Raw genomic sequence first — 26,007 nt, forward strand, 5'->3', positions numbered from 1 at the left:
ATATGTCTTCTCCCTAAAAATTTGACATAATGCCTTGATATGCCTTATTCCAGAAAATCCATTAATAACACATATCAATCATGCTGCTGCAGTGGTTATTCTTAGGTTTGATACTATTCAGGGGGTTGTCTGCAAGGAGTTTGTATGTTTCCCCTATTGCTATATGGGTTCCATACAAAATAAAGTTTATGGTGCCCTGTCTGCTTTCCCTGCAGCAGGTGGCACTGCCCATTCTAGCTGTGCAGGCTGCGAGTCAGTCAATCTCCAACAAGTGATGTGTACATGCAGCGTGAACTCATGTAGGCTGAGTCCTCCAGCAGCCAATCAGAATGTCAGGAAGCGGGGGGTGGGTCTGACTGTTAGTGCTTTCATTAGCCAGCTGCATATCCCTGTGTGCCTTCACCATGCTGCAGCTATCCTTCCCATTATACAGACATTTTGTGCTGAAAAGGAAAATTTTTGCTTCCTGCTGCAGACAGTCAGCGGCTATGTCCTCTCTGTTAATTAACCAACCTGAGTATTCATGGCTGAAAGAACTGGGCTTGAAGGAGGACAATGAAGGAGTTTACAATGGTACATGGGGAGGAAAAGGAGAGGTATGTTAAAAACACCCACACTGTCATCACTAAATTTGGTATCAGATGTTTTGTGAGGCCTCAAACCACGTTACACAGATTGCTGCCAGTATAAGAGGCACTGATTGCTGTTACTTTTTTCGGATCAGATTTCTTGCACATTATCTACGTGCAATGCTTTGTGTCTCACAAGAACTTCCCCTGCTATGAGAATTCTACAGAACACATGGAATAAAATAGCAGCCCAGCAGCTACTGTCTCTCCGCTTGTGATCCTGGAAAGGGAATTCGATAGCATGTGACCTTGGAAAAGCAATGTGTGTCCAACTATTACAGACACAAGTGTGCAGGATTTAATCCTAAATAATCTGTGAACAGTGAGTGCTAATTGTGAGCAGTGCACCTTAATCAGCCACTGTTATAGAAATACTTTTATTTGCAATACAATTAGTATATGCAGCACATGTGCAATGCAGTAACAGTTTTGCCAAATTTGGACCAATTATTTTATAGGACATATGTGCACTGACTGGACTCGGTACAAATGTTTATCCATTCAGCATATTACCCTAATGCACACTATCAAAATGAATATATTTCTTTTCTAATATATGCATTTAATTCAGACGTATATTAGTGAATCTTTTCCCTGTGTCCCAGGGCTGCACTGTTTTGACATCAACTATAAAGCTGATGCGCACACACAGAGTATATTCTCCACTGGTGTATTTCAGGTGAAGGAGAAATCTTGATGGTGACCTCCCTTTCGCTTGACTATGTTTTTAGGCTGAAAAGTGCTATCATTCATTTTTCTTACTAATGAGAGTTAGGCAATGAGAGTTTCAGGTGTTCCTAGTTGGAATAAGACCAATGTATCATAGTCCTAAATGTACCTGTTCCCAAGGTGTAAAATTGGTTTGATATTTTGGGGTGAATGCTTTTTATCTGCCTTGAATGTAGGTGGGTAACGCTTATGGCCATGTTTATATATCTTATAGCTTGCTATTAGCTGTTTATTGGGTGCATGAACATTTGCAGTTCTGACATTTTAAGTACAGCTGCCCACATGCCCAAAAGGTTTATGGAATCTTGCGTCAGCAACCTCTCTGACAGCATACCTGGTTTGCCAATCCTTGCCTGACTTTGAACTTAGCACTTAAAAACCTCTGCCCTTTAAACTGTCAATGTTTATCGTCTGGCTGCTTGAGTACCAAACTTAAGGAATCTTTTCTAAGCAATGAAACACAAGATATTAATGCCTGTCCATAATATGTCTATCTGTCTGCACAAAACTACCCCTGGCATGGTGACACATATATGCACCTTGACTGTTGGCACAAGGGACTATTCTTGCCACATTCAACACTGCTGCTTCCCACTGATTTTAAGTCAAAGAACCTTGAATTAGCCATCATATCAACAAAAACGCATTAACCTTTAAAAAAAAAAAAAAAAGATAATCTGAAGTGTTTTTTGGTTTTTGTAAACTTGTCATTTATTTTTCACAGGTTGTGACATCTTACTGCCCTGGGAACAATGCACCAATAGCTAGAGTTAAACAGGTATTATAATTTGTTCTTAATGATCTTTTTTAAATGTATCTTCATCATTATATTATATTATATTGTAATACAATAGTTCAATACAGAAGAGCCATGAATATCCTGTAATTTATATCTTTATATTCAGTGCTTAGTGAAGTCATAAATTATAATTAGTTCTTAGTAATGTTATATGTGCTAAAACCTATGTGTTATAAAAAATATTGACACCTCCAAGTTCAGTGACCTATATAAATGCATTTGGTCTGCGGCTTCATGCCTTTTATATGTTAATAGAACACCTCCTATTTTAAAAAAGGGTGTACAGGTATGTGATCTTTTCTTCAGAAAACTCCAGGTCTCGAGAATTCTGGATAACAGGTCCCATACCTGTATGCGTAATGTCCTATTTATTCCTTGTGCTAACTTCTGATCACAAGCCACATTATAAATACTGGGTCTGTAAGGTTCTCTTACCCCATCTGACTCTATAATGTTGCTTCACCCTGACAACATAACACTGTTTAAGGCAAACCTACATTTTATTTTCTGGGTTATTTTGTTTTTCTGGTGTTCAGCCCCTTAGATGCTTTAGCCATGACCACTGTCTACAGCTTTTTAATATGCACAATATGAACTCTTTGTTTACGATCCTGTGTGCTTTTACCTGCACTGCTGGCTGCCTTAATCTACTACTCGGCATTCAAGGCCAAATCCATTCAATGCAACCGAAAGCAAATTCATGAACTAATCATCCATTTGTTCAATGGTCACGTCAAATAGGCAAATCTGACACATTGTGGATCTATTCAAAGAGTAGATGGACAATAAAGTAATTCATTAGGTTTTTGTTACCTTTAAAATTCCTATTTGTAATGATTTCTGTTTACCATTAGGCCACACTGGATGAATACAATGAAACTGTTAATAAAGCTAAAGAAGCATGGAAGATCTGGGCAGATGTAAGTAGTAGTATTTTTATTTGAAGGTAATTGTTAAACACATACTTGCACATCAGAGTTCTGTAAGTACACTGCGAAACTTATCAGTGAGGAATTGGGATAACTTCACTTATAGGGAACCATTGTCTGTATGACCCACTGTGCACCCCCTTTTGGCTTCCTTTGGGTCCCTTGATGTGGAGACACCTAACCTGTTCTATCAGGTGAATCTGTCAATACCCCATCCATCTGCTGAGATGACGAACTAACAGATAAAACATTCAGTTTGGACAGACAAGCTGTGATCTGACAGGACCTAGGATGCTTTTTCCTCCACTACATATGCCCATGTGATCAGGCAGTCTAATTATAAGTGGGCAAAATGACAAACTGAATCTGAGCCTGTGTACCTTGCACCTAGATAATTATTACTGGATGTTTTCTTAAGAAACTCCCTTTATCCAGAAAGCGCTGAAATATGGCAGTGCCATTTTGCATCAAACCAACTTAATTTTTCACTGATTAGATTTTTTGCTGTAATTAAATTTAAATTAAATTAATGATCATAGCAAACATTTAAAAATCTACATGATCAACAGATCACTACCTGTGGAATATAGATTGCAGGTGCCTGCCCCATACATTTGGCTTTTTGTAAGCTCTGTCTCCCAAATGGGCGTGTCTATAATAAGCTAAGCTATTTCTTAACATCTCATTACTTTTTTAATATAGTATTATTTATTAAACTTTATATTTTTCTTCCAGATCCCAGCACCAAAGCGTGGGGAAATTGTGAGACAAATTGGGGATGCGCTGAGGAAAAAGATAAAACTACTTGGACACTTGGTATGATTCAAAATTCTTCCTAATAACATGAAAGAGGTGTGTTATAAATGTCTGACACATAACAATATTATTTACAGGGACAGTACTAGTGGTAGGTAGCAGAGGCACTTGCCTAGGATAAAACAGAGGCACTAGGACTCTAGGCATATACCTCTGCTGCCTTCTCTAACTCCAGCCCTTTGCATCCAGACAAGGAGCAAGGAGGCAATTGGTGTTGGCACTAGTGGGGGGTTGGTGGGGCTGAGCTTTTTGCCCCAGCACTGTTGACAGTAGTACAATATTATATTTGTATTTCTGTACTTTTAAATATTATAATTTAGTGGGAGAAATGTATGCTTTTGTGAAAACAAGAGATACAGAGCTTCCCAACTAGGTTGCCACAGATAGCTGCCTTTAATTCTGCAGTCCTTTTTCTCTGGGAGCTAACCGTAATCCCTGTGGTTTTACAACCTCTAGTGGGGATCTACTGTACCAGTTAAATTTAAGAAATATTTACACAACATTTTTGGAGATTAATTCTCTTGCAGTTATTATGCTCTGGACATTTAATGATGTAGGTCTAGGAAACCTTGGTCAGTTAAGGTAATTAGCTGCAGGGCAGGATGTATAATGTAGCAGGCCTTTCTATCTGAACCTGCTTAATTACTGAAATGTCCTTTGTGGTTCCCACTAAATCCCTAATAGAGTCACTTTGGTTGGGTATTCTAGAAGGTTTTCAGGGCAGTGTAGAATAATACTTGCTAGCAGTCTGTTTGTGTGAGCAGGTATTCAGGGTGCTGTGCTTACTAGTGATCTTTAAACAGCAGGAATATAGGGGTGAGTTTGTTGTTTTTAGACTGACATTACATCACAGAGGAGAGTTATATGTACACAGCCTCTGAAATTGTCTGATAAGAAGGCTGTCCTGTTCTACATCAGATTTCATCAGATGTTAGGACAATTTTGTATAGATCTAGAAAGAACTTTAGTGAACCTGCTTAATATAAAATAGTGAGTAAAGGCTTTTACAATTAGGTGAAAAGCATAATTTAGAGAATATTTTTATCGATTTGCTTTATGAATTTAAAGAAAATATTTATATTTTTCATTGTTGCCTATGCAAATTTGCAACTTGGAAGCTCCAATATTACAAGAATAGAAAATTGCAAAAATGGATTATCTGTGTACAGTAAGCAAATCCTTCCCATTGTTATCTGTTAAACATTGATTATTCACAAGATGACATTTTGCCTTTAGTATGCGTACATCAGCACAAATTTGCTTCCTTGTTTTCGTAAAGCAAAGTTTAATCCAAGTAAGCTTGGAAAGGTTAATAAAGTCTTTGGCCTCATCAGCTAGCTAGAGTAACCAAAACATCCATTTTGTAAAATGAACAGTAGAATACCAAACCCAAACGCCTTGTTTTTATATGTCTCTCCTGTGGAAATAAGATATTGAAATCTGGTCTTTCTCTTCATTTAAGGAATCCTTAGAGATGGGAAAGATATTAGTTGAAGGAGTTGGAGAAGTCCAGGAATACGTAGATATCTGTGATTATGCTGTAGGGCTTTCTCGTATAATTGGAGGACCCATACTGCCTTCAGAAAGTAAGTGGAGCATTGTTTACAAGGCTTGTACCTTCAGGAAATAAAAATGCTCAAAAACTATACACATTTATTTATTGTAGTGCTGGGCGGTATGACCAAAAATTTATATCACGGTATTTTTCAAAATTATATCGGTATCACGGTATTTGACGGTATTTTTTTTTCCCCATGCATGATTAGGTGACCACCCCAAACACCCCCCCCCGCCAGCCCAAACACCACCCCCGCCACCCCAAACACCCCCCCCATCCCCTTCACATAAATATAAATTACTGGCCAGGCACCCCCGACAGCTCACGTTGGTATCCGACTCTGAGTGATGCGTCCTAGCGACGGCGCTTTTGTAGAGTGTGCGCGATGACGTCACGCGCGCAACCCGGAAATACTAAGAAAAATTGCCAGGAGGCGTGCATTGCCGGTACGTTAAAAATTTATATCATTTTTTTTTAAAAAAACGGTGTTCGGTTTATACCGGTATACCGCCCAGCACTAATTTATTGTCTGCAACATTGCTACAAAACATGATTTTCTCAGTAACATCATAAGTAGCCAAGACATTGCTGAATGACTTCTACAATGTTTTCAAATATATCTGACAAAATGGACTAAAGAGGGGCCAAATGTTGAACCTCAAAGAGGGTCTTGAACCTTACTACAGTGGCTTGCAAAAGTATTCGGCCCCCTTGAACTTTTCCACATTTTGTCACATTACAGCCACAAACATGAATCAATTTTATTGGAATTCCACGTCAAAGACCAATACAAAGTGGTGTACACGTGAGAAGTGGAACGAAAATCATACATGATTCCAAACATTTTTTACAAATAAATAACTGCATTTTTTGCAAGCCACTGTACATGCATTTAGAGGGCATTGATCTAGAGACATAATCTGTACATAGAGATAAAATATTCTTGCTTCTTAGATTTTGTCAATGCTGATTCTCACAGGATTTTGCAGTGTAGTGTTATAGGATAGGGTACATGATGGCCTGAATAATTAGTGTAATCTATTGTGGTGGGCTTTGTAATCTGTTTCTGTAGGACCTGGGCATGCTCTTATTGAACAGTGGAATCCAGTGGGTTTGGTGGGTATAATTACCGCCTTCAATTTTCCTGTTGCTGTATACGGCTGGAACAACGCACTTGCACTTATCTGTGGAAATGTCTGTTTATGGTAAGTATGTTTAGAATAAAACTTGCTTCTAGTCAAGTGTATGTAAGTCAAGTAGTCTTAAAGGAGAATGCAAGTCAAAATTTAAAAAGCATACTGCCCAATAGTCCTCCTATTTAGTAAAAACGCCACACTTTTGGCTCACCTAATCAAATATTTACTCAGTCACACTTACTCTAGAACAGGCATTTTCTAGAACAGGCAGCCATCTCTAAAAAGGTATTCTCCCTTCCTTTCCCTCCTTGCTTCATACTGCACATGTGTTTCATTCCCTCCCCCCCTCCCCTCTGCCAGATCCGCTTCTGATTGGCTGGTGGGCATGTGTAGCTCAGAACAGGAGACAGGATCAAGTTACACACATGCTCAGAGAATAGGAAGGCTGCCGCTGGCACCTACAGGAAGGGAAGAGAGATTTCAGTGATGTCATCCTACTACCTATGCTGATTTTAAAGGGATGTCATGTGAAAGTTACTGGCATTCAATTAAACGATCATGATGGACAGCAGAACAACCAATGAGAGTAAGGTCAGACTTGATATGCAAATTAACCCGACCCCGACTTCAGAGCTGGCCAGAGGCCAGTTAGGAGAGGAGTAGCTTACTGTGGGACTACTATAAATACTGAAATATTTTAAAAACTGTATAAATTGTGTAACACATTATATTTAGGAACTTTAATAACTTAATATAATTATTCATTTAAAGAATTATTAATTTCGCGATAGTTCCCCTTTAAAAAGAATGCCTTTCAACTTACTTTTAATTTATATTAACCTTTCATTGTCCTTTAATACTTCACCACACTCCCCCCTTGGATTTACATTGTTGTCCTTTTAGTGCAAAGACTAATCGAGTCGATTTAGTTGTAGCTTTTTTTTAAAAAGTCAGTTACTAATCGCGAGCTAGCTAAAATGAAGGCGACTAGTACCCATGCAGACATAGAGCTCGCTGTTGCTGTGATTAGTTGCCACAATTGGATTTTTAAAAATTGCAGCGACGAATTGCCCTGTCTGTCTTAGCCCTTAGGCTGTTGATACACAGTCGTTTTCTTGGCTGGCATATATATACCAACATAGAATGCGTCCCCCCTGACATTAGCCTTAGGCTATGTGATAAGTTGCACTAATTCTTTTCCAATAGACAAGAAAACTTTTGTTTATGGGAAGTCGACTGTCCTATGAAAAAAGCAGAATAGTAGGAGAATATTAAAGGAGACATTTCATATCACCTTCATATTCAGTTATATGATTCATCTTTCTTCAATCTATGGAATCTTGCAGAAAAAAAACGATTTGAATGCATTTTACCTGCTAAAATCGTTTTTATATCAGAGCTGCAGAGAGATCTTCACTCCTCTGAAGCTAAACTGAAATGAGAGGTGGGAGTGTCTCTTCATTCTCCCACAGGAAATGGTCACAGCACTGACTGACAGGCTGAACTCTGCTGTAGCAGGGAAACCCCTCCCACCCCCCTGCCTGTGTATCTGTTACCAGTCTGCACATAGCTGTCCTGTGCTGCTGCCTGATCTTTACAAGTTGCAGGGAGTTGTTGCAGAAGAAAATGCAAAAAAAAACCCAGTTTAGGTGTCAAAGTAAAAGTTGCAGGGAGTTGTTGCAGGGGAAAATACCAAAAAACAGCCAGTTTAGGTGTCAAAGTACAAATTTTCATTAGGTACAGTCTATAGAATGAACAGATTTGACTCCTTTAGTATGAAAAACATTTTTTTTTATTTGGCAAAATATTATTTTTCAATAAAGAGAGTGAAGAGGCTTACAGACTTACCAGGATGAGTCACAGTCACAGCTAACTGAACAGCTCTAGTCAGGAGGGCTGGGCGGGGCCGGGAGCAGCACAAGAGAGCAGGACCCCAGCGTGACTGACGTGGTCGGGGAAATGACATCACCAAAGTCCCCGCCCACGTCTCACGCCCACTCCTCTCTCAGTGGCTGCAGCGTCTCTATGGGAAAGAAGCTGGGGCCGGTGGCCCTAGCTGAAGACAGAGACTTTCTTCTGGCCGGAAGCCCTGTGGATGGGAGGGGCTGCAGCGTTTCAGCAAGGATTTAACAGCCTTCTTGAAGAGTAGGTAGAAAATAAACTTTATTGTATTCAATTTTACTGTGTTAGCTGCTTTTTAAGATAAAGTGAAAAATTATTGTATATGTCTCCTTTAAAATGAACCTTAGTGACATATCTACAAAATGTGTTTTGTTTTTAAATAACCCAAACATCACCAAAGGCTGGGATTTTCCTTGAAGCAAAATGTTTTGATTTTGTTCGTTATAGGAAAGGAGCTCCAACCACATCCCTTACTAGTGTTGCTGTGACAAAGTAAGTTGATCATATGAGTTTCTTTCCTATTCGTCATCTGAAGCACATACAGTGGAGGAAATAATTATTTGACCCCTCACTGATTTTGTAAGTTTGTCCAATGACAAAGAAATGAAAAGTCTCAGAACAGTATCATTTCAATGGTAGGTTTATTTTAACAGTGGCAGATAGCACATCAAAAGGAAAATCGAAAAAATAACTTTAAATAAAAGATAGCAACTGATTTGCATTTCATTGAGTGAAATAAGTTTTTGAACCCTCTAACAAAAAAAGACTTAATACTTAGTGGAAAAACCCTTGTTTGCAAGCACAGAGGTCAAACATTTCTTGTAATTGATGAGCAAGTTTGCGCACATTTTAGGAGGAATGTTGGTCCACTCCTCTTTGCAGATCATCTCTAAATCCCTAAGGTTTCGAGGCTGTCTCTGTGCGACTCTGAGCTTGAGCTCCCTCCATAGGTTTTCTATTGGATTAAGGTCCGGAGACTGACTAGGCCACTCCATGACCTTAATGTGCTTCTTCTTGAGCCACTCCTTTGTTGCCTTTGCTGTATGTTTTGGGTCATTGTCGTGCTGGAACACCCATCCACGATCCATTTTCAGTTTCCTGGCAGAGGGAAGGAGGTTGTCGTTCAGGATTTCACGATACATGGCTCCGTCCATTTTCCCGTTAATGCGAATAAGTTGTCCTGTGCCCTTAGCAGAAAAACACCCCCAAAGCAAAATGTTTCCACCCCCATGCTTGACGGTGGGGACGGTGTTTTGGGGGTCATAGGCAGCATTTTTCTTCCTCCAAACACAGCGAGTTGAGTGAATGCCAAAGAGCTCTATTTTGGTCTCATCAGACCACAGCACCTTCTCCCAGTCACTCACAGAATCATTCAGGTGTTCATTGGCAAACTTCAGACGGGCCTGCACATGTGCCTTCTTGAGCAGGGGGACCTTGCGAGCCCTGCAGGATTTTAATCCATTGCGGTGTAATGTGTTTCCAATGGTTTTTTTGGTGACTGTGGTCCCTGCTAATTTGAGGTCATTAACTAACTCCTCCCGTGTAGTTCTAGGATGCTTTTTCACCTTTCTCAGAATCATTGACACCCCACGAGGTGAGATCTTGCATGGAGCCCCAGAGCGAGGTCGATTGATGGTCATTTTGTGCTCCTTCCATTTTCGAACAATCGCACCAACAGTTGTCACCTTCTCTCCCAGCTTCTTGCTAATGGTTTTGTAGCCCATTCCAGCCTTGTGCAGGTCTACAATTTTGTCTCTGACATCCTTGGACAGCTCTTTGGTCTTTCCCATGTTGGAGAGTTTGGAGTCTGCTTGATTGATTGATTCTGTGGACAGGTGTTTTTTATACAGGTGACTAGTTAAGACAGGTGTCCTTAATGAGGTTGACTAATTGAGTAGAAGTGTCTAACCACTCTGTGGGAGCCAGAACTCTTAATGGTTGGTAGGGGTTCAAAAACTTATTTCACTCAATGAAATGCAAATCAGTTGCTATCTTTTATTTAAAGTTATTTTTTCGATTTTCCTTTTGATGTGCTATCTGCCACTGTTAAAATAAACCTACCATTGAAATGATACTGTTCTGAGACTTTTCATTTCTTTGTCATTGGACAAATTTACAAAATCAGTGAGGGGTCAAATAATTATTTCCTCCACTGTAAGAACATTCATGTCTAATTCTTACCCCTAATGCCATTTACTCTAGTGTAATTTTTTTTTGAAGTATTCATTTAAAAATGGCATGTAAACAAAAAAAAAAAATCCCTATTGCCACCATTATTTTCTTGCCATGGCATAAAATTCACACCTTATATCTTTCTAAAAAAATGTGGTATATGTAGAATCTGTTCCCATGTTGATCCAGAGTAACACTTGTTAATAGGGCAGTAAGCACCGACTATTTCTTCACTGCTTGCCTTATTGGCTTCAAGTTCATTTGCTTGAGGGTCGTTCTCTTTTTTTTAAAAAAAAAAAATGTTGGTCTGTGGAGGACAACTGATGAGGTCTTTGCTGAGGGCTGGGCCCACCTCAAAGCAACCCTGGTATTTTACACCCTAAACATACCTCACCATAATCTAACCCTATTGCAATCCCCTTAGGGCTGTGGCAGACTAGTCGCCTGCGACAAATCTCCCTTGTCGCGGGCGAGTAATCTCCGATTTACATTTTCACCAGTGGGGAAAATTCGGGGAGATTAGTTGCCCGCGACAAAGGGAGATTTGTCGCGGGCGACTAGTCTCCCAGTCTGCCACAGCCCTTAGTGGACCTGGGTGTTTAGGCATGTGCAAAAATTTAGTCTGTTTTGGAATGTACAGCTCTTATTTTGTCTGTCATTGACAGAATCGTTGCACAAGTATTTGAAGATAACAAATTGCCCGGTGCTATCTGTTCCTTGACTTGTGGTGGTGCAGACATTGGGTAAGTTCACAAGGACAAATTTAAAGAGACTGTTAGACAAGTTTATTATGCTGGTACCTAAATTGACTAATGGGATTTCATTGTTTTTTTCTATTATGTATTACTCCTGAATTAATCAATCTTAATATTTACACACGTGAAACCGTTACTCTTGTTTTTATTTATAAGAAATGTATTACTCATTGTGCTCACTACATTATCATTTATATATAATAACTAAACACAGATAAGGACTCTGCAATCTGGTGTTCAACATAAGCACAAACAAAAACTGTAGCACATACCTGCCAGGAGTCAGAAATGTTAACATTATATTCACATTACACATATTGACCTTTATTTTCAGCACACTTAGTCACACCAGGAATATAGTTGTATTATTTTATTATTAGTCGAAATTTTGATTTTCAACCATTGGTATGTGTACGTTAGTAACTGCTGAATCCAATAAATAACCTTACTTTGAAAAAAGAAGGATGGCAGCAGTGGAATTTGATGACAATAAGGAACCTTATTTGTTAAAAATGCCCTGTTTGTTTGCACTTTGCTTAGGTCATCACTTCTGGCATAGCTCTTTGTGTTTCACTTTTGTTTAAATGCAATGCTGCCTGCTTTTAGCATCCCTGAATCCAGAGCAGGCATACCCCCTAACTTGTGGGTCATTTAGATGCCGAAATATGGGCACTATGGGCAGGAGATAACTACAGGCATGGACAGTAAGGGCCATTGGCCACAGGGAGATTAGTCTCTCGTGGTTCATTCATAGCAAACTGCAGGCTACTAATCTCACAAAAAGCCTTCCCACCAGCAATAAAGTGAATTGTCAGTGGGAAGGCATACCCGTTGCTGCAGGAGGAAACTTTGGATATCCTCAGAAGGAAACTTCAGATGACTTTGAAAAACAAAGCGCAGCATATGCCTTCCCACTGGCGAGAGCGCCTAGATTTAACCGCCCCCTCCACGAGGGCCATGGCCCTAAGGCTAGTGCCACAATGGGCTGTTTCATGGCCTGCATATAAGCGCCCCTTGCATATGCACTGATGCATGGAGCAATTTTGGTTTGGAAACGTGAACATATGCATTTTCATGCTGAAATCTGTTACGTGCTTGCACCCAGGCCAATGCATTGTCAGTCAGCACAGACGCATGCTAATGCAGATGCAAGTGGAAGGCACGGAATAGGGCATATTGGTCTATGTGTTAGTATTATATATAAATGTGTTAGCATTATTTTAAGCATTATCAAGTAACTTCAAATTGATTATTGTTCTTTTCTTATTCTTAGCAATGCCATAGCAAAGGATGAAAGAGTAGATCTGGTGTCATTTACTGGCAGCACAAATGTTGGCAAGCAGGTGGCACTTAAAGTTCAAGAAAGGTTTGGTGAGTTTCAAGAAGCTCCATACATTGACTTTATTTCTTATGGTGTAAAGAATGTAAAGAAACTTTTATTTTTTTCCTTTTATGTACTCTCTCATTATGTGTTTGTGTTCAGGTTCTTAATGTAGAACGTTTTGGTTTCATAGCAAGTTGAGAAATCTTTTTGCTGCTTTGTGGTTGTTTTTAATCATATTTCAATACATTGCACACATTGGATATGGCCCAAATATCTGGTTCTGCTTACAAAAATTAATACCTTTTTGATTTTTGTTTCTCTGCCTTGAACAAATGTATTCTTCTTATTCCAAGGACGCAAGTTACTGGAACTGGGTGGAAACAATGCCATTATAGGTAAGGATGCACCTGTGACTTAGGGCATCTCTTATTACTTATGTTTTAGGCTATGAGGAAAGTTCCAAGTTACTGCACAATGGCAGCAATGTATTAAGTTGTAATGTTTACTGTGTGTCTACTTAGAAAAAAACTTAATACCAGTTTGTAAACTTTTTGTTTTGAGGGCAGCATTCTATTCCCATAGAGCTCTAAATGTCTCTAAAACAATTATTTAAGAATTGAAGCAGAACCCTTATGGTATAGGCAACAAGCATTTTGGCAATATCTGTGTAGCATCCCCATATTCCTTGCCTTTATGCCTTGTGTCTGCTTTACTGTAGCAGCTAAAAATATCATGGCAAATAGCCAGGCATTTGCATTCATAGACCAATTAAAGCTAAATACTGGTTGCTGAACAGGGGCAAATTTTGACCATGTGACTGCTTGACTTGAGGGATTAAAAACACCAAAAATTGCTCAAGGCTTTATTTCTCTCTCCCCTTTTAAATTCCCAGTGTTCGAGGATGCTGATCTTAGCCTAGTAACTCCTTCTGTTCTGTTTGCTGCTGTGGGCACAGCAGGCCAGAGATGCACTACTGCCAGAAGGCTGGTAAGGATTTCTTGCTTGTCCAGAAATGGAATAAAACTTTAATAATATTCACATAGAAGGTTATTTTTTTTCTGTTAGCAAGGTGTATTACATTGCATCAGTTCACATGCCTGTATATCCTGGCCTGTTATCATTATTATTATTATTGACTGGGAATGAGAGTTAATGTTTGAAGCTTCAAGCGATTTATTACCCATCCTGAAATATAAAATGTATATTTTCCTGTTCTGTTTAGTTTTTACATGAAAGCATTCATGATGAAATTGTGGAAAAGCTCTCTAAAGCTTATGCACAGGTGCGAATTGGAGATCCTTGTGCGCGTAAGTGGCTTTCTTTTATTTTGTGAATACTGTTTTTTACCTATAGGAGAACCATTTGACAAGTTGTTGTGCCTGTGATGGAGCAAAGACAGCATTTGGTTCGACTGGGCAAGAAGCAGGCAAATCTAAAGCTCTATTGCTTCTACAAGAGACAACTATTCCGTATTTGAGCTAAAGCTGTGTATACCAGAAAAAGCGTTCTGTACATAGTACAACCCCATTTCCAAAAGAGTTGAGACACAGTGTAAATAAACAGAATGGGATGATTTGCAAATTATTTAAACCCTATGTCCAATTGCAAATAGTACAAAGACAACATATCAAATGTTGAAACTGAGAAATGTTATAGTTCTTTGAAAAATACAGTATATGCTTACTGAATTTGATGCAAGCAACACATTTCAAGAGTCTGATAAAGTTGTTTAAAGCTAAAACAAAGAAGATTCTGAACTGTTAAGCAGCTGAAATCCTTTATCAGGCACCAATGGGGCAACGTTTCGCTTTTTTTAATGCATGTTGCTGCATCAAATTTAAACTAAAATGTGAATTTTTCAAAAAACAAAACATTTCTCAGTTACAAAATTTGATATTTTCTCTTTTTACTATTTGTGGTTAAAATGTTTTGCAAAACATCCAGTACTCTTTTTTTTTTATTTTTTTTATTTATATTTTACAGTGTCCCAAATGTTTTGGAAATGGGGGTTGTGTGTTACTTAAACAGGCGATAATAAAGAATAGCTTATTGATTAATAAGCAAACGGCAGCTTTCAGATTCTCTGCCCACTAATGGCAGAGCTGTTGTACAAAAACCCACCTATTTATTAGCCCAGTGCTTTCCAACTGGCGGCCCAGGCCCCCCCCCCCATCTGTGTGTAAACTTAAAATGGTATCAGTACTGATATTAACTGGTCCCTGCATTGTTCACACCTCAGATTCAGGCTGTAAGCTTCTGTATTGTTCACATGTATAAGGCCTCAGACTTAGTATACCTCAGACAGACTGTAGAAGAAGGTCTGGAATTGTGTCACTGCCCTGCTCTACCCTTTCTGTGTGCCATTCTCTGCCTGCCCTGTGCTGCATGTGTGTGCAATACTCACCCTGCCCTGCCTGTCCTATGCTGTCTGTGTGCCATACTCTGCCTGTCCTATGTTACATGTGCGTGCCATACTCTGCATGCCCTATGCTGCCTGTGTGTGCCATACTCTGCATGCCCTATGCTGCCTGTGTGTGCCATACTCGCCCTGCCTGCCCTATGCGGCCTGTGTGCGCCATACTCGCCCTGCCTGCCTGCCCCAAGCTGCCGGTGGGAGGTAAGCCTGGCAAGGGTTTGTTCTGGGAGTTTGTTAGCATCTGAGTGAGTGAAGGGTGATATCCCACGTTTTTTTTTTTTTTGGTGTACTATCAACATTAATGTGGATATTCTTTTAAAAGTGCTTGTGATAAAATGGGTTTTAAAAAGGGAGTGGTTAAAACTGGCTTCTATTATCTGCCCTCTACCATAACCAGAAAAGTTATGGCCCTCGGTACCGGGATAGTATTAACCTATTACTGTTACATTGTGTTTTTTGGACCCACCAATTCTACTGTACTTCAGTTGGGTGCTTTTTTTTTTTCTCTACATTTTCTTGAAAATGACTCGACCTTTGTAAATGTTATTTTTTATTAAAATTAAAGGGTTTGTTCGCCTTCAGACAACTGCCTGAATTTGAACCGTAAAAATGTTCTTTATTTTTTTAAATAAACTGTTTTTAAGATAGTGTCCATGACGCGCAGCTGAAGTATGTATCTTAAAGATGATAATTTACTGACATGGGCAGCTGCCTGGAGGTGAACAACCCCTTTAAGTGGTGGTAATACTAACCACATGTATATCTTGCCCTGTGTCCTTCTGTACATTGTGCACCCAGTTAGCTTGCTCCTGCTATAGCCATCCACAGATGCATAGGGTTGTGCATTGTGCTTTCAGAGGGTTTTCCATAAAGCCTATGGCACACACAATGGTATATGGCCCCCCTATTGGGTTCTGGTGTGGAAATGTGGCAAACTGTACCCACATACCGTATACCATTGTCTGCCGGCAAAGGGTTCCCATTATTTGCTATGGAAAAAGTTGTTTTTAAGTGTTTTAACCACTGCGGTTCTTTGCTTGAGCACTGTGCCAGTCAAATCATGTGCCAGAGGCCTAAGATTTAACCTAGGAAGCATGGAAGAGGGACTTCTGATCGATTATAGTGCCTTTATCCTCTATTTTGTTTTGCTGATGTATTAGCTGGTCAGCAATCCATAAATATTACACATGCATATTCTGGATATTTGCAAATAATTAAGTAATGATTATTGTCTGTTCTATCCCCTCAGCTGACACACTTTGCGGTCCTCTACACACTAAGCAGGCAGTGGAAATGTATCTCTCTGCTGTTGAACAAGCAAAATGTGAAGGGGGTACAGTTGTGTGTGGTGGCAAGGTACGTCTAATTGTTCTTTCTCATAGACTGCGTGCGAGAAACAAATCTGACCTGTGTGTATGTAAAAGATACAGTTTCCCATTTACTATTAAAGGGGTAGTTCACCTGTAAGTTACCTTTTAGTATGTTACAGAATGGCCAATTCTATGCAACTTTCGAATTGGTCTTCATTATTTTTTTTTTTTTATAGTTTTTGAACTATTTGCCGCCTTCTTCTAACTCTTTGCAGCTTTAAAATGAGGGTCATTGACCCCAGCAGCCAAAAAACAATTGCTCTGTGAGGCTGCAGTTTTATTGTTACTTTTTATAACTTTTTTTTCTATTCGGGTCCTTTCCTATTCATATTCCAGCCTCTCATTCTCTAATTTGGATTTCTGTACTTTAAGTCTACAAAAAAATCAATAAAACATTAATTAAACCCAATAGGATTGTTCTGCATCTAATAAGTATTCATTATATCTTAGTTGGGATCAATTACAAAGCACTGTTTTATTATTACTGAGAAAAAGGAAATCAATTTTAAAATTCTGAATTATTTGATTAGTATGGAGTCTATGGGAGACAGGCTTTCCATAATTTGGAGCTTTCTGGATAATGGTTTTCCAGATAATGAATCCCATACCTGTACTATCACTATTACTATTTTTATTACTACAATTGCAACAGGTGCTATTACTACTATTAATAGTATTACTATTAGTTTTACTATTATTACTATGATTTGTATAACTGTTGTTACTACCACTATTACTATTATTTGAAGGTGGGCCAAGCCAGCTGGGTGCAACAAATGCGTTTCGCAAATTTTATGGTAAAGCAAAGCAGAAGAGATTTGCTCATCACTAGTCCTCTGGTTTGTTTTTTGATTGAACAATACATATAATTGTCATTATTATTTTATTTAGGTAATAGATCGCCCAGGGAATTTTGTTGAGCCAACTATTATGACTGGACTGGCTCATGACGCCGCTATTGTTCACAAAGAGACTTTTGCTCCAATACTGTACGTGATTAAATTTAAGGTAAGGTGCTCTAAAGTATTAAATATAGATATTTAAATGTATATCACTATACATTAATTTAAATGCTACAAATGCCAAATATAAACACAGGTATCAAATCTATTATCCAGAATGCTTGGGACCTGGGGTTCTCCAGATGAAGAATCTTTCCATAATTTGGATCTCCATACCTTAAGGGCCACATTTACTAATCCACGAATGCTCCGTGCATATTTTCGGCGACTTTTTCGTAGCTTGCACGACTTTTTGTACTTGCGACAAAATCATATTGTTGCGCCGAGTACGAAAATGTCGGATTCATTCAAGCTTTGGTATCGTGACTTTCCTTGGGCCAGGTTGGAGCTGCAGAGTGCCACTGAGTCCTATGGGAGACTTTCCTTGGGCCAGGTTGGAGCTGCAGAGTGCCATTGAGCCCTATGGGAGACTTTCCTTGGGCCAGGTTGGAGCTGCAGAGTGTCATTGAGCCCTATGGGAGACTTTCCTTGGGCCAGGTTGGAGCTGCAGAGTGCCATTGAGTCCTATGGGAGACTTTCCTTGGGCCAGGTTGGAGCTGCAGAGTGCCATTGAGCCCTATGGGAGACTTTCCTTGGGCCAGGTTGGAGCTGCAGAGTGCCATTGATTCCTATGGGAGGCTTCCAAAATCTTGCACTGAAGGATTAAAGTCGGAAAGGTTTTCCCGCTGTTTACAATCGTTTGGTACGAAAATTTCGGATCGCTAATATGATATTATCGTGACTAATACGATTTTTTTGTGATATTTGCGATCTTCAGAAATTATTGTATCCAATCCGAATTTTTCCCATTCGGGATTCAAACTTGTGATTTGATGAATCAAGTCTACTAAAAAATAATTTAAACATTAAATAAATTTAAATTGCCACCAGTTTTGGATTCATGAAGCTTAGTTACCATCAAGTATAAGGTAATGTTTATTACAGAGAAAAAAGGAAATCAATAAAAAAAATTAAAATGATTTGCTTAAAAAGGACTCTATAGGAGATGTCCTTCTCATAATTTGGAGCCTTCTGGATAAGGAATACCATACCACAAATCTTATATATTTAGAAAAAATACCTGATGACTGGGTCTAACTTGTGACAGGTTCTCATGCCCAGTAAATGATCATTAGCTGTTTGAGTGCAGAATGCATAGTACAATGCAGGGGTGAGAGGTTTTTGCATCCAGGTCTACTGGTTCAAGTGTGATGCAATTTTGCTGGGCAGCTGTGATCTACTGATTACTAACTCAGGCTCTACCTTTAGGAAACCCAAGTAATAGTGCCTTAGCAGCTACACATTTCTTTCTTCATATTCACGCAGTTATCAGCAATTTTTCAAATTCAAATGACCTTTATTTTTCAGACTGAAGAAGAAGCTTTTGCATGGAATAATGAGGTGAAACAGGGCCTTTCAAGCAGCATCTTTACTAAGGATCTTGGAAGGATTTTCCGCTGGCTTGGGTATATACCTAAAATGTTATATATGCCCATATTGTTACTCTGTCCAATTTACCCTTACTACCTTAAACCTTTACATAGTCCTTATGAGGCCTACACAAGGCCGTTTGTTTCCTAGTAACACATATTTATCAAACATTGGTGGCAAAACCCAAGGCTTAACTAAACTGACTTAGTTATAAAAAGATGGACATCACAGCAGGGGGGATTTACAGCTGTACTACTAGTCTTCAAGCTTTTTATACAAATTATTTTCAGAGCTTAAATTGTTAGGGAACATTATACAAAAAGCAGTAGGCTACAGGACTATTGTCATTACATCTATTTTCAGATTGATGTAAAATTGGTCATGAAATGTGATCTGATCTTTTTCTAAGTCACAACAATAGACAATCGCAGTCTGCTTAAACTAATACCACACAAATAATTAAATGTTTCCATGTTTTTATTGAACACACCATGTAAACATTCACAGTGCAGGTGGAAAAAGTATGTGAACCCTTGGATTTAAACTGGTTGAACCTCCTTTTGGCAGCAATAATTTCAACCAAACGTTTCCTGTAGGTGCAGATCAGACATGCACAACAGTCAGGAGTAATTCTTGACCATTCCTCTTTACAGAACTGTTTCAGTTCAGCAATATTCTTGGGATGTCTGGTGTAAATCGCTTTCTTGAGGTCATGCCACAGCATCTCAATCGGGTTGAGGTCAGGACTTTAACTGGGCCTCTCCAGAAGGGGTATTTTCTTCTGTTTAAGCCATTCTGTTGTTGATTTACTTTTATACTTTGGGTTGTTGTCCTGTTGCAACACCCATCTTCTGCTGAGCTTCAGCTGGTGGACCTGGTGGTTCTCCTGCAAAATGTCTTGATAAAATTGGGAATGAATTTTTCCTTCGATGATAGCAATCCGTCCAGGCCCTGACGCAGCAAAGCAGCCCCAAACCATGATGCCCCCACCACCATACTTCACATTTGGGGTGAGGTTTTGATGTTGGTGTGCTGTGCCCCTTTTTCTCCACCCATAGTGTTGTGTTTCTTCCAAACAACTCAACTTTGGTTTCATCTGTCCACAGAATATTTTGCCAGTACTGCTGTGGAATATCCAGGTGCTCCTTTGCAAACTTTAAACGTGCAGCAATGTTTTTTTTTGGACAGCAGTGGCTTCCTCTATGGTATCCTCCCATGAAATCCATTTTTGTTTGGTGTTTTACGTGTTGTAGATGCACTAACAGGGATGTTAGCAGATGCCAGACACTTTTGTAAGTCTTTAGCTGACACTCTAGGATTCTTCTTCACCTCCATTGAGCATTCTGTGCTGTGTTCTTGCAGTCATCTTTACAGGATGGCCACTCCTAGGGAGAATAGCAGCAGTGCTGAACTTTCTCCATTTATAGACAGTTTGTCTTAGTTTGAACAGCAAGGCATTTGGAGATACTTTTATAACCTTTTCCAGCTTTATGCAAGTCAACCATTCTTAATCGTAGGTCTTCTGAGAGCTCTCTTGTGTAAGGCATCCTTCACATCAGGCAATGCTTCTTGGGAAAAGATAACCCAAAACTGGTGTGTGTTTTTTATAGGGCAGGGCAGCTGTAACCAGCACCTCCAATCTCATCTCATTGATTGGACTCTAGTTGGCTGACACCTCACTCCAATTAGCTCTTGGAGATGTCATTAGTCTAGGGGTTCACATACTTTTTCCACTTGCACTGTGAATGTTTACATGGTGTGTTCAATAAAAACATGGAAACATTTAATTATTTGTGTGGTATTAGTTTAAGCAGACTGTGATTGTCTATTGTTGTGACTTAGATAAAGATCAGATCACATTTCATGACCAATGACATATAATATGACATATAATTCCAAAGGGTTCACATATTTTTTCTTGCAACTGTAGATAAATGGAGGGCACTCACTTCACAATCACAAAATACAATATCGGTATTTGGTGCAAAAAAAAAAAACAATTTGTACCCCCCATATAGGGTACCAGGGACAATAATTGTGAATAGAATAAGGGTTTGCACACAAAAAACACAAGCACAGTGGTAGTATTATATAATCCTTTATATAATATGCAGAAAGTTAAACAACAATTAATTTTAATAAAATAAAACATAAAATTGGAAAGTTATACATACCACAAAAATATGCACAGGCAAAAAGAGACACACAGTTAAGCGGATACACTTGCCAAAGATGAGAATTACCCCAATGTTTCAGCAGAAAGACTTTCTCAAAGGGAATCTTCAATTTTTGTGGTATGTATTACTTTACAATTTTATGTGTTATTTTCTGTAATTTTGTAAATTAAAATTGATTTTCTGCATATTATATAAAGGCTAACTACTTTTTTAATACTACCACTGTGCTTGCGTCTTTTGTGTGCAAACCCTTATTCTATTTAAATTTATTCACATGGAATTCAGGTGTCACCTTGCCCATGTCTTCCCTTCCTTGCATAACACTTCTCGCTCCATTCAAAAATACTGCTGAGGTTGCCTGTCCATCTTTTGGACTATTTATGTGCTTCCTTTTTAGGCCAAAGGGTTCAGACTGTGGCTTGGTGAATGTGAACATTCCTACCAGTGGAGCTGAAATTGGAGGAGCTTTTGGTATGTGGCTATATAATTACTGTTCTAAAGTATTAGTTTTGAGGGACAGGCCTATTCTTACTATAAACATTGCTTTGAGGAATGTGGAGATTCCTATTGCAATATCCAAAGTGAAGTCAGATACAGAATGCAGTTTGCTAGGAAATTCAGAAGAGAGTTTTTTGCACAGAATTTCACACTTCATACCAGTTGCACTCGGGGCAATTTGACTGACTGCCAAGCAAGCAGCAACCCCAGAGATCCCCTGGTTCTGTGGATTCTAGAGTTCCTGACCCCTGCAATTTGTTAATGTGCTCCCTAGAAATATTTTAGAAGAAAGAGTTGCTGGTAGCTGGCAGCAGCAGGGATTCCAGCTGTATGTAAAACTAAAATAGAATAAAGAAGGCATCATTTAAGGATGTCTGCCAAATGTGTAAAGGTTAAACCAATGTGCTAATTGGTTTCCATGGGTTTGCCCTTAGTTTTACATAAACCCTTAAGGCATGCTGTAACATGAAAAGATTTTTAGAAATGTAACATAAGCATTTCTTCAACTGGATTTTTTAAATCGCATTTCTTCCTGAGCCTAATTTATTCTCAAGAGCAATGGTAACTCTTAGAAATGAAGAGTGCAATATTAGCCGTTACAAGTAAATCTGAAGTCTCAGCTGAACTAAACTGGATATTGCTAATTGTGCAGACTGTTAGTGGCCCTCAAAATTGCCCCCCCCCCCCCCCATTGTTTCCATAATCCCCCTTGAGTACAGCGAAATTTCATCATAAAGTAAGAAAAGCAATTAAAAGGTTGTAAAGCCAACTGCCAGGTTAAACCTGGGTCCCTTCAGTAAAACATGAAAAATCCTTGATAATGTTTGATAAAACACTCCAAATTCCAAACTTTTGGAGAGAGATTAAAATATGTTTTTTAAATGTATAGTTAACTGGAAAGTAATTTCAATAGGCAATGTAAGGCTTAGATAATATCTGCATGGGAACATCTAGTTCTTAGCTATGTACAACAAGTCAAAGAAGCTTATAAATGTAGTCCTGTTTTAATATATAGTGGGTTATTAAAGCTGTGGGTGCATAATTCAAACTTTATTTTTATTTACTAGGAGGTGAAAAACACACAGGAGGTGGGAGAGAATCTGGCAGTGACTCCTGGAAACATTATATGAGAAGGTCTACCTGGTAAGTATGAGAAAAGCTAGAGCAGGCTATCTGTCTGTTTGTCTGTCTATCTTTTTATTAGTGTTGTGTTTTGTTTTTTTAAATCTTGTCATATTGTCCTAAAAAATTGTATTTGAGTGGATCTAATTTCTCTTCTATTGAACATCGGAAAATCGGATTCATGTCAAAGTGAAACAAATCTCTGCAAAGTGATTTATGGCATTATTGGGTTTTGTTTAATCTAAAAACTGCTAAAGATTTGCAATTAGGTATTTCTACTTCAAACTACTTATTTACCCATTCTGATAAAACGGTATACTTTCCATAGTATTTTATTTTCTGAGGGCAACTTACTGTTGGCATTTTTGGCCTTGCAGGTTAAAGTTAGCTTATTTCTGGGGCAGAATGCAAATCAGACATTGTATTGCAGTGGATTTTTAATTTTAAAATGAGCAATCTTTGGTATTGGGGCATTTTGGATGTAAGAACTTTTTCAAAACAGTTGTAAGTTAATTCATATTTGATATATAGTTTGTTTTGTTTTTTGTTTTTTTTACAATTTTGGTATTTAAAGTCCTATATCTTTCCATGATGTAGAATTACACAAAAGAAGATTACTTTTTTCTACCCTTAATTCTGCCTGCATATGTCTATCTTATCTGAGCTTATCTCTTCTCATCTGCCCACTTTTAGCACTGTCCTTAATCCTCATTATACTTAATATACTGTTCTGCACTATAATTCTCTCATAGCTGCAGTTGCTTAAAAGAAAGATTTCAACCTTGGCATTTCAGACCAGTGAGTTGATCCATAGTATCACTGCAAAAAAAGTTTCTGAATGACAGTACTAGGGCTCAGCCTGCCAAAGCATTTTAACTTATTGATATTATTTGACTCTAAAGAAAAAGAAACATTATTAAATTGTGGGCAGATACACAATCATAAAAGTGCATGAGAGGTTAGTTATGTAACTACTTATTTATGACACAGTAGCTTTTAGCAACAAATATGGCTTTTTGTGTGCTGATACTAAAACATACAATATACTAATAGTCTAATGGTATGCAGATTGTATACTATCTCTTGACTGCAGAATGATAAGTGATACCAGTCAGATCTAAATGATGCATGCTAATATTTCTGAGCTATGAAGCAAGTCGGGCATTACCTCAAATTATCCACAAATCATGGCCAGGGGCTTTGCCTTAAGTGTATTCTGTACAACATTCATATAGATGCATGGGGCAATGAACATATTTGTAATAAAGAATGCGTTCATTGACTTGGTTATGGCTTGGGATCAGCACTGATACTTTTAATATTTTGTATGCTTTCTAGAAAAGGTTAGACTAGTAAATAGAAATAATAATACATAAAAAACAACCCTATTGCAGAATAAGTATCACTTTCTGTCTTACTTGTAGATGATATTCTTTCAGTGAATCTCGAACTCTGCTGCTAGCTTTCTACATGTGTGACTGTTTTAGCACCCTCATTTCAGCTTATTTTTGGCAAGTTACCTTTTATCTACAGCAAAGTTAGACCTTGTGAGGGTTGGTTTGTTGTAATGAAATAATGAAAAGCATCACTTGATAAGTCAGGTCTGTTCATAAATACAGCCTGACCCATCAGTATATAAATATGTGGAAAGTCTAGCACACAAACCAGTCATTTAGTAAGTGCAGGGCTGGGTGTAAAGTGCAAAAAACAGGCACAGTTTACCATGTTGTTTGCACTGAAACCTGTGTTTAATCTATAAATGCACTTGTGCCTGGGTCAAAGAAAAAAAATGAGTAATTAGCATTGGCCTCCTTGCAGTAAAAGTTCTATTATGCCCCAGAGGTTTATGTAATTCAGGCAGCAGCGTGTCATTTTGTGCAGCCCCATAATAATTCCTAGCTCAGCTTTAGTGTAATAACAACAAGATTATAATCAATGATACATCGGAAAGGCTTTTATTATTGTTCTTGGATGTGTGCCCTGTGTTCCTAAATCCAGAAAATGATCAGTACCTCGTTTTCTTTCAGTACCATCAATTACAGCAAGGACTTGCCACTGGCACAGGGTATAAAATTCCAGTGAACAACCTTAGGATGACATTCAATGCATGGCAAACATCTCGGAAACCACTGATGGAAGAAGCCATTTACACAAATTATCTGCTCTTGTTACAGTCATTCATTTTTTAGAGGAAAAATTGGTAAACACTTGTAAGCACTTATCTGCACTTTCTTGACTGATATCCCAGCCATGAGAATGCAAAAGTCTCATTTGCTAAAGAAGAAAGTAAACTTATATGATATTTGAGCCAGCTCCATGAATGAGAATCCTGTCGTGTTTGCACCATTTCTTTCTTTTGCTAAACCCGTGATTATAAATGTTTAACTGCTCAGTATCTAGGTAAGCCACCATCTTAGAAAACAGCCTTTAGGTTTTTTCTGAAACTGTATTTTGCAAAACTTTTAATAAAAAATAATTAAACAGTGTTTTTTCATGCTAAATAAGTTGCTTAGTATGTAAAGTCAATATGACGTGATGAAAAATAGATTTATAAGTAGTTTGGCTAGGTTCTATGAAAGCTGCAATGTAATAAAGGTTGCAAAGTCTGGATGCAATCTAGAATCTCACAGCAACCAATCAGCAGGTGGCATTTATTGGTTTCAACCAGATGACCAAACATCTGATTGTTGCTATTGCCTATATGTTTTATATTTATTATTATGAATAACAACTTAGCACCAAAATATCCTGCAGCCTTGTACAATAGAAAGATTATACAATCAACATACAGTTTATATCCAAAATACACACGGTAAATAGGGTGCAGCTTGGTTTCTAGGCCTGGTGCTGACTTTTATTACAGGTTTTTTCCTTAAATTATTATGCACCATCCAGCAGCTGATTATGCACAGTGGCTCTCGTTTTTGCAGGATTAAAGGGGGATCTAAACCAAAAAAAAACCTGAATTGACTTAAGGTGGCCATACACGTAGCCCATTGGTGACACGAAACATCGTACCCACCCTCCACTGACGTTTAGGGCTGATATGGATATACATCAGATATGGAGGCAGTAACAATAGAAATTCTTTCACCACCTGCCAATTCAGCCCTGAATGTAGACTTTGCTCATGCACCTTCAATGGCGCTTGATCAAAATCTTTTAACCTGGCTGATCCTCGAGATGACCGATATCCGCAGCCTTTTGCAATATCGGTCACATCTTCGAGCCGCCATACACGCA

General features: G+C 38.5%; 1 protein-coding gene across 1 annotated transcript; it reads left to right on the top strand.

The window, feature by feature from the left end:
* The first annotated feature begins 430 nt into the window (after positions 1-430).
* aldh7a1 (aldehyde dehydrogenase 7 family member A1) lies at positions 431-25,250 on the top strand. The gene is made up of 18 exons (NM_001016377.2): positions 431-596; positions 2,083-2,136; positions 3,012-3,077; positions 3,822-3,902; positions 5,365-5,488; positions 6,533-6,665; positions 8,946-8,990; positions 11,336-11,413; positions 12,699-12,796; positions 13,103-13,144; positions 13,642-13,736; positions 13,972-14,056; positions 16,415-16,521; positions 17,427-17,543; positions 18,905-19,002; positions 21,542-21,615; positions 22,710-22,785; positions 24,792-25,250. The coding sequence occupies exons 1-18, from the start codon at positions 489-491 to the stop codon at positions 24,844-24,846; spliced, it is 1,536 nt and encodes a 511-aa protein (NP_001016377.1). The 5' UTR covers positions 431-488; the 3' UTR covers positions 24,847-25,250.
* The last annotated feature ends 757 nt before the right edge of the window (positions 25,251-26,007 follow it).

Source organism: Xenopus tropicalis, chromosome 1 (assembly GCF_000004195.4).
Source record: "Xenopus tropicalis strain Nigerian chromosome 1, UCB_Xtro_10.0, whole genome shotgun sequence".
NCBI lineage: Eukaryota > Metazoa > Chordata > Amphibia > Anura > Pipidae > Xenopus > Xenopus tropicalis.

What these genes read in the sequence shown, in the direction of transcription:
- aldh7a1 (NM_001016377.2), top strand. Translation starts at nt 489, where the DNA reads ATGTCCTCTCTGTTAATTAACCAACCTGAGTATTCATGGCTGAAAGAA. An exon ending in ACCCATACTGCCTTCAGAAA is followed by an intron (nt 5,489 to 6,532) that starts GTAAGTGGAGCA and finishes CTGTTTCTGTAG; the next exon opens with GACCTGGGCATGCTCTTATT. An exon ending in ACTAGTGTTGCTGTGACAAA is followed by an intron (nt 8,991 to 11,335) that starts GTAAGTTGATCA and finishes TGTCATTGACAG; the next exon opens with AATCGTTGCACAAGTATTTG.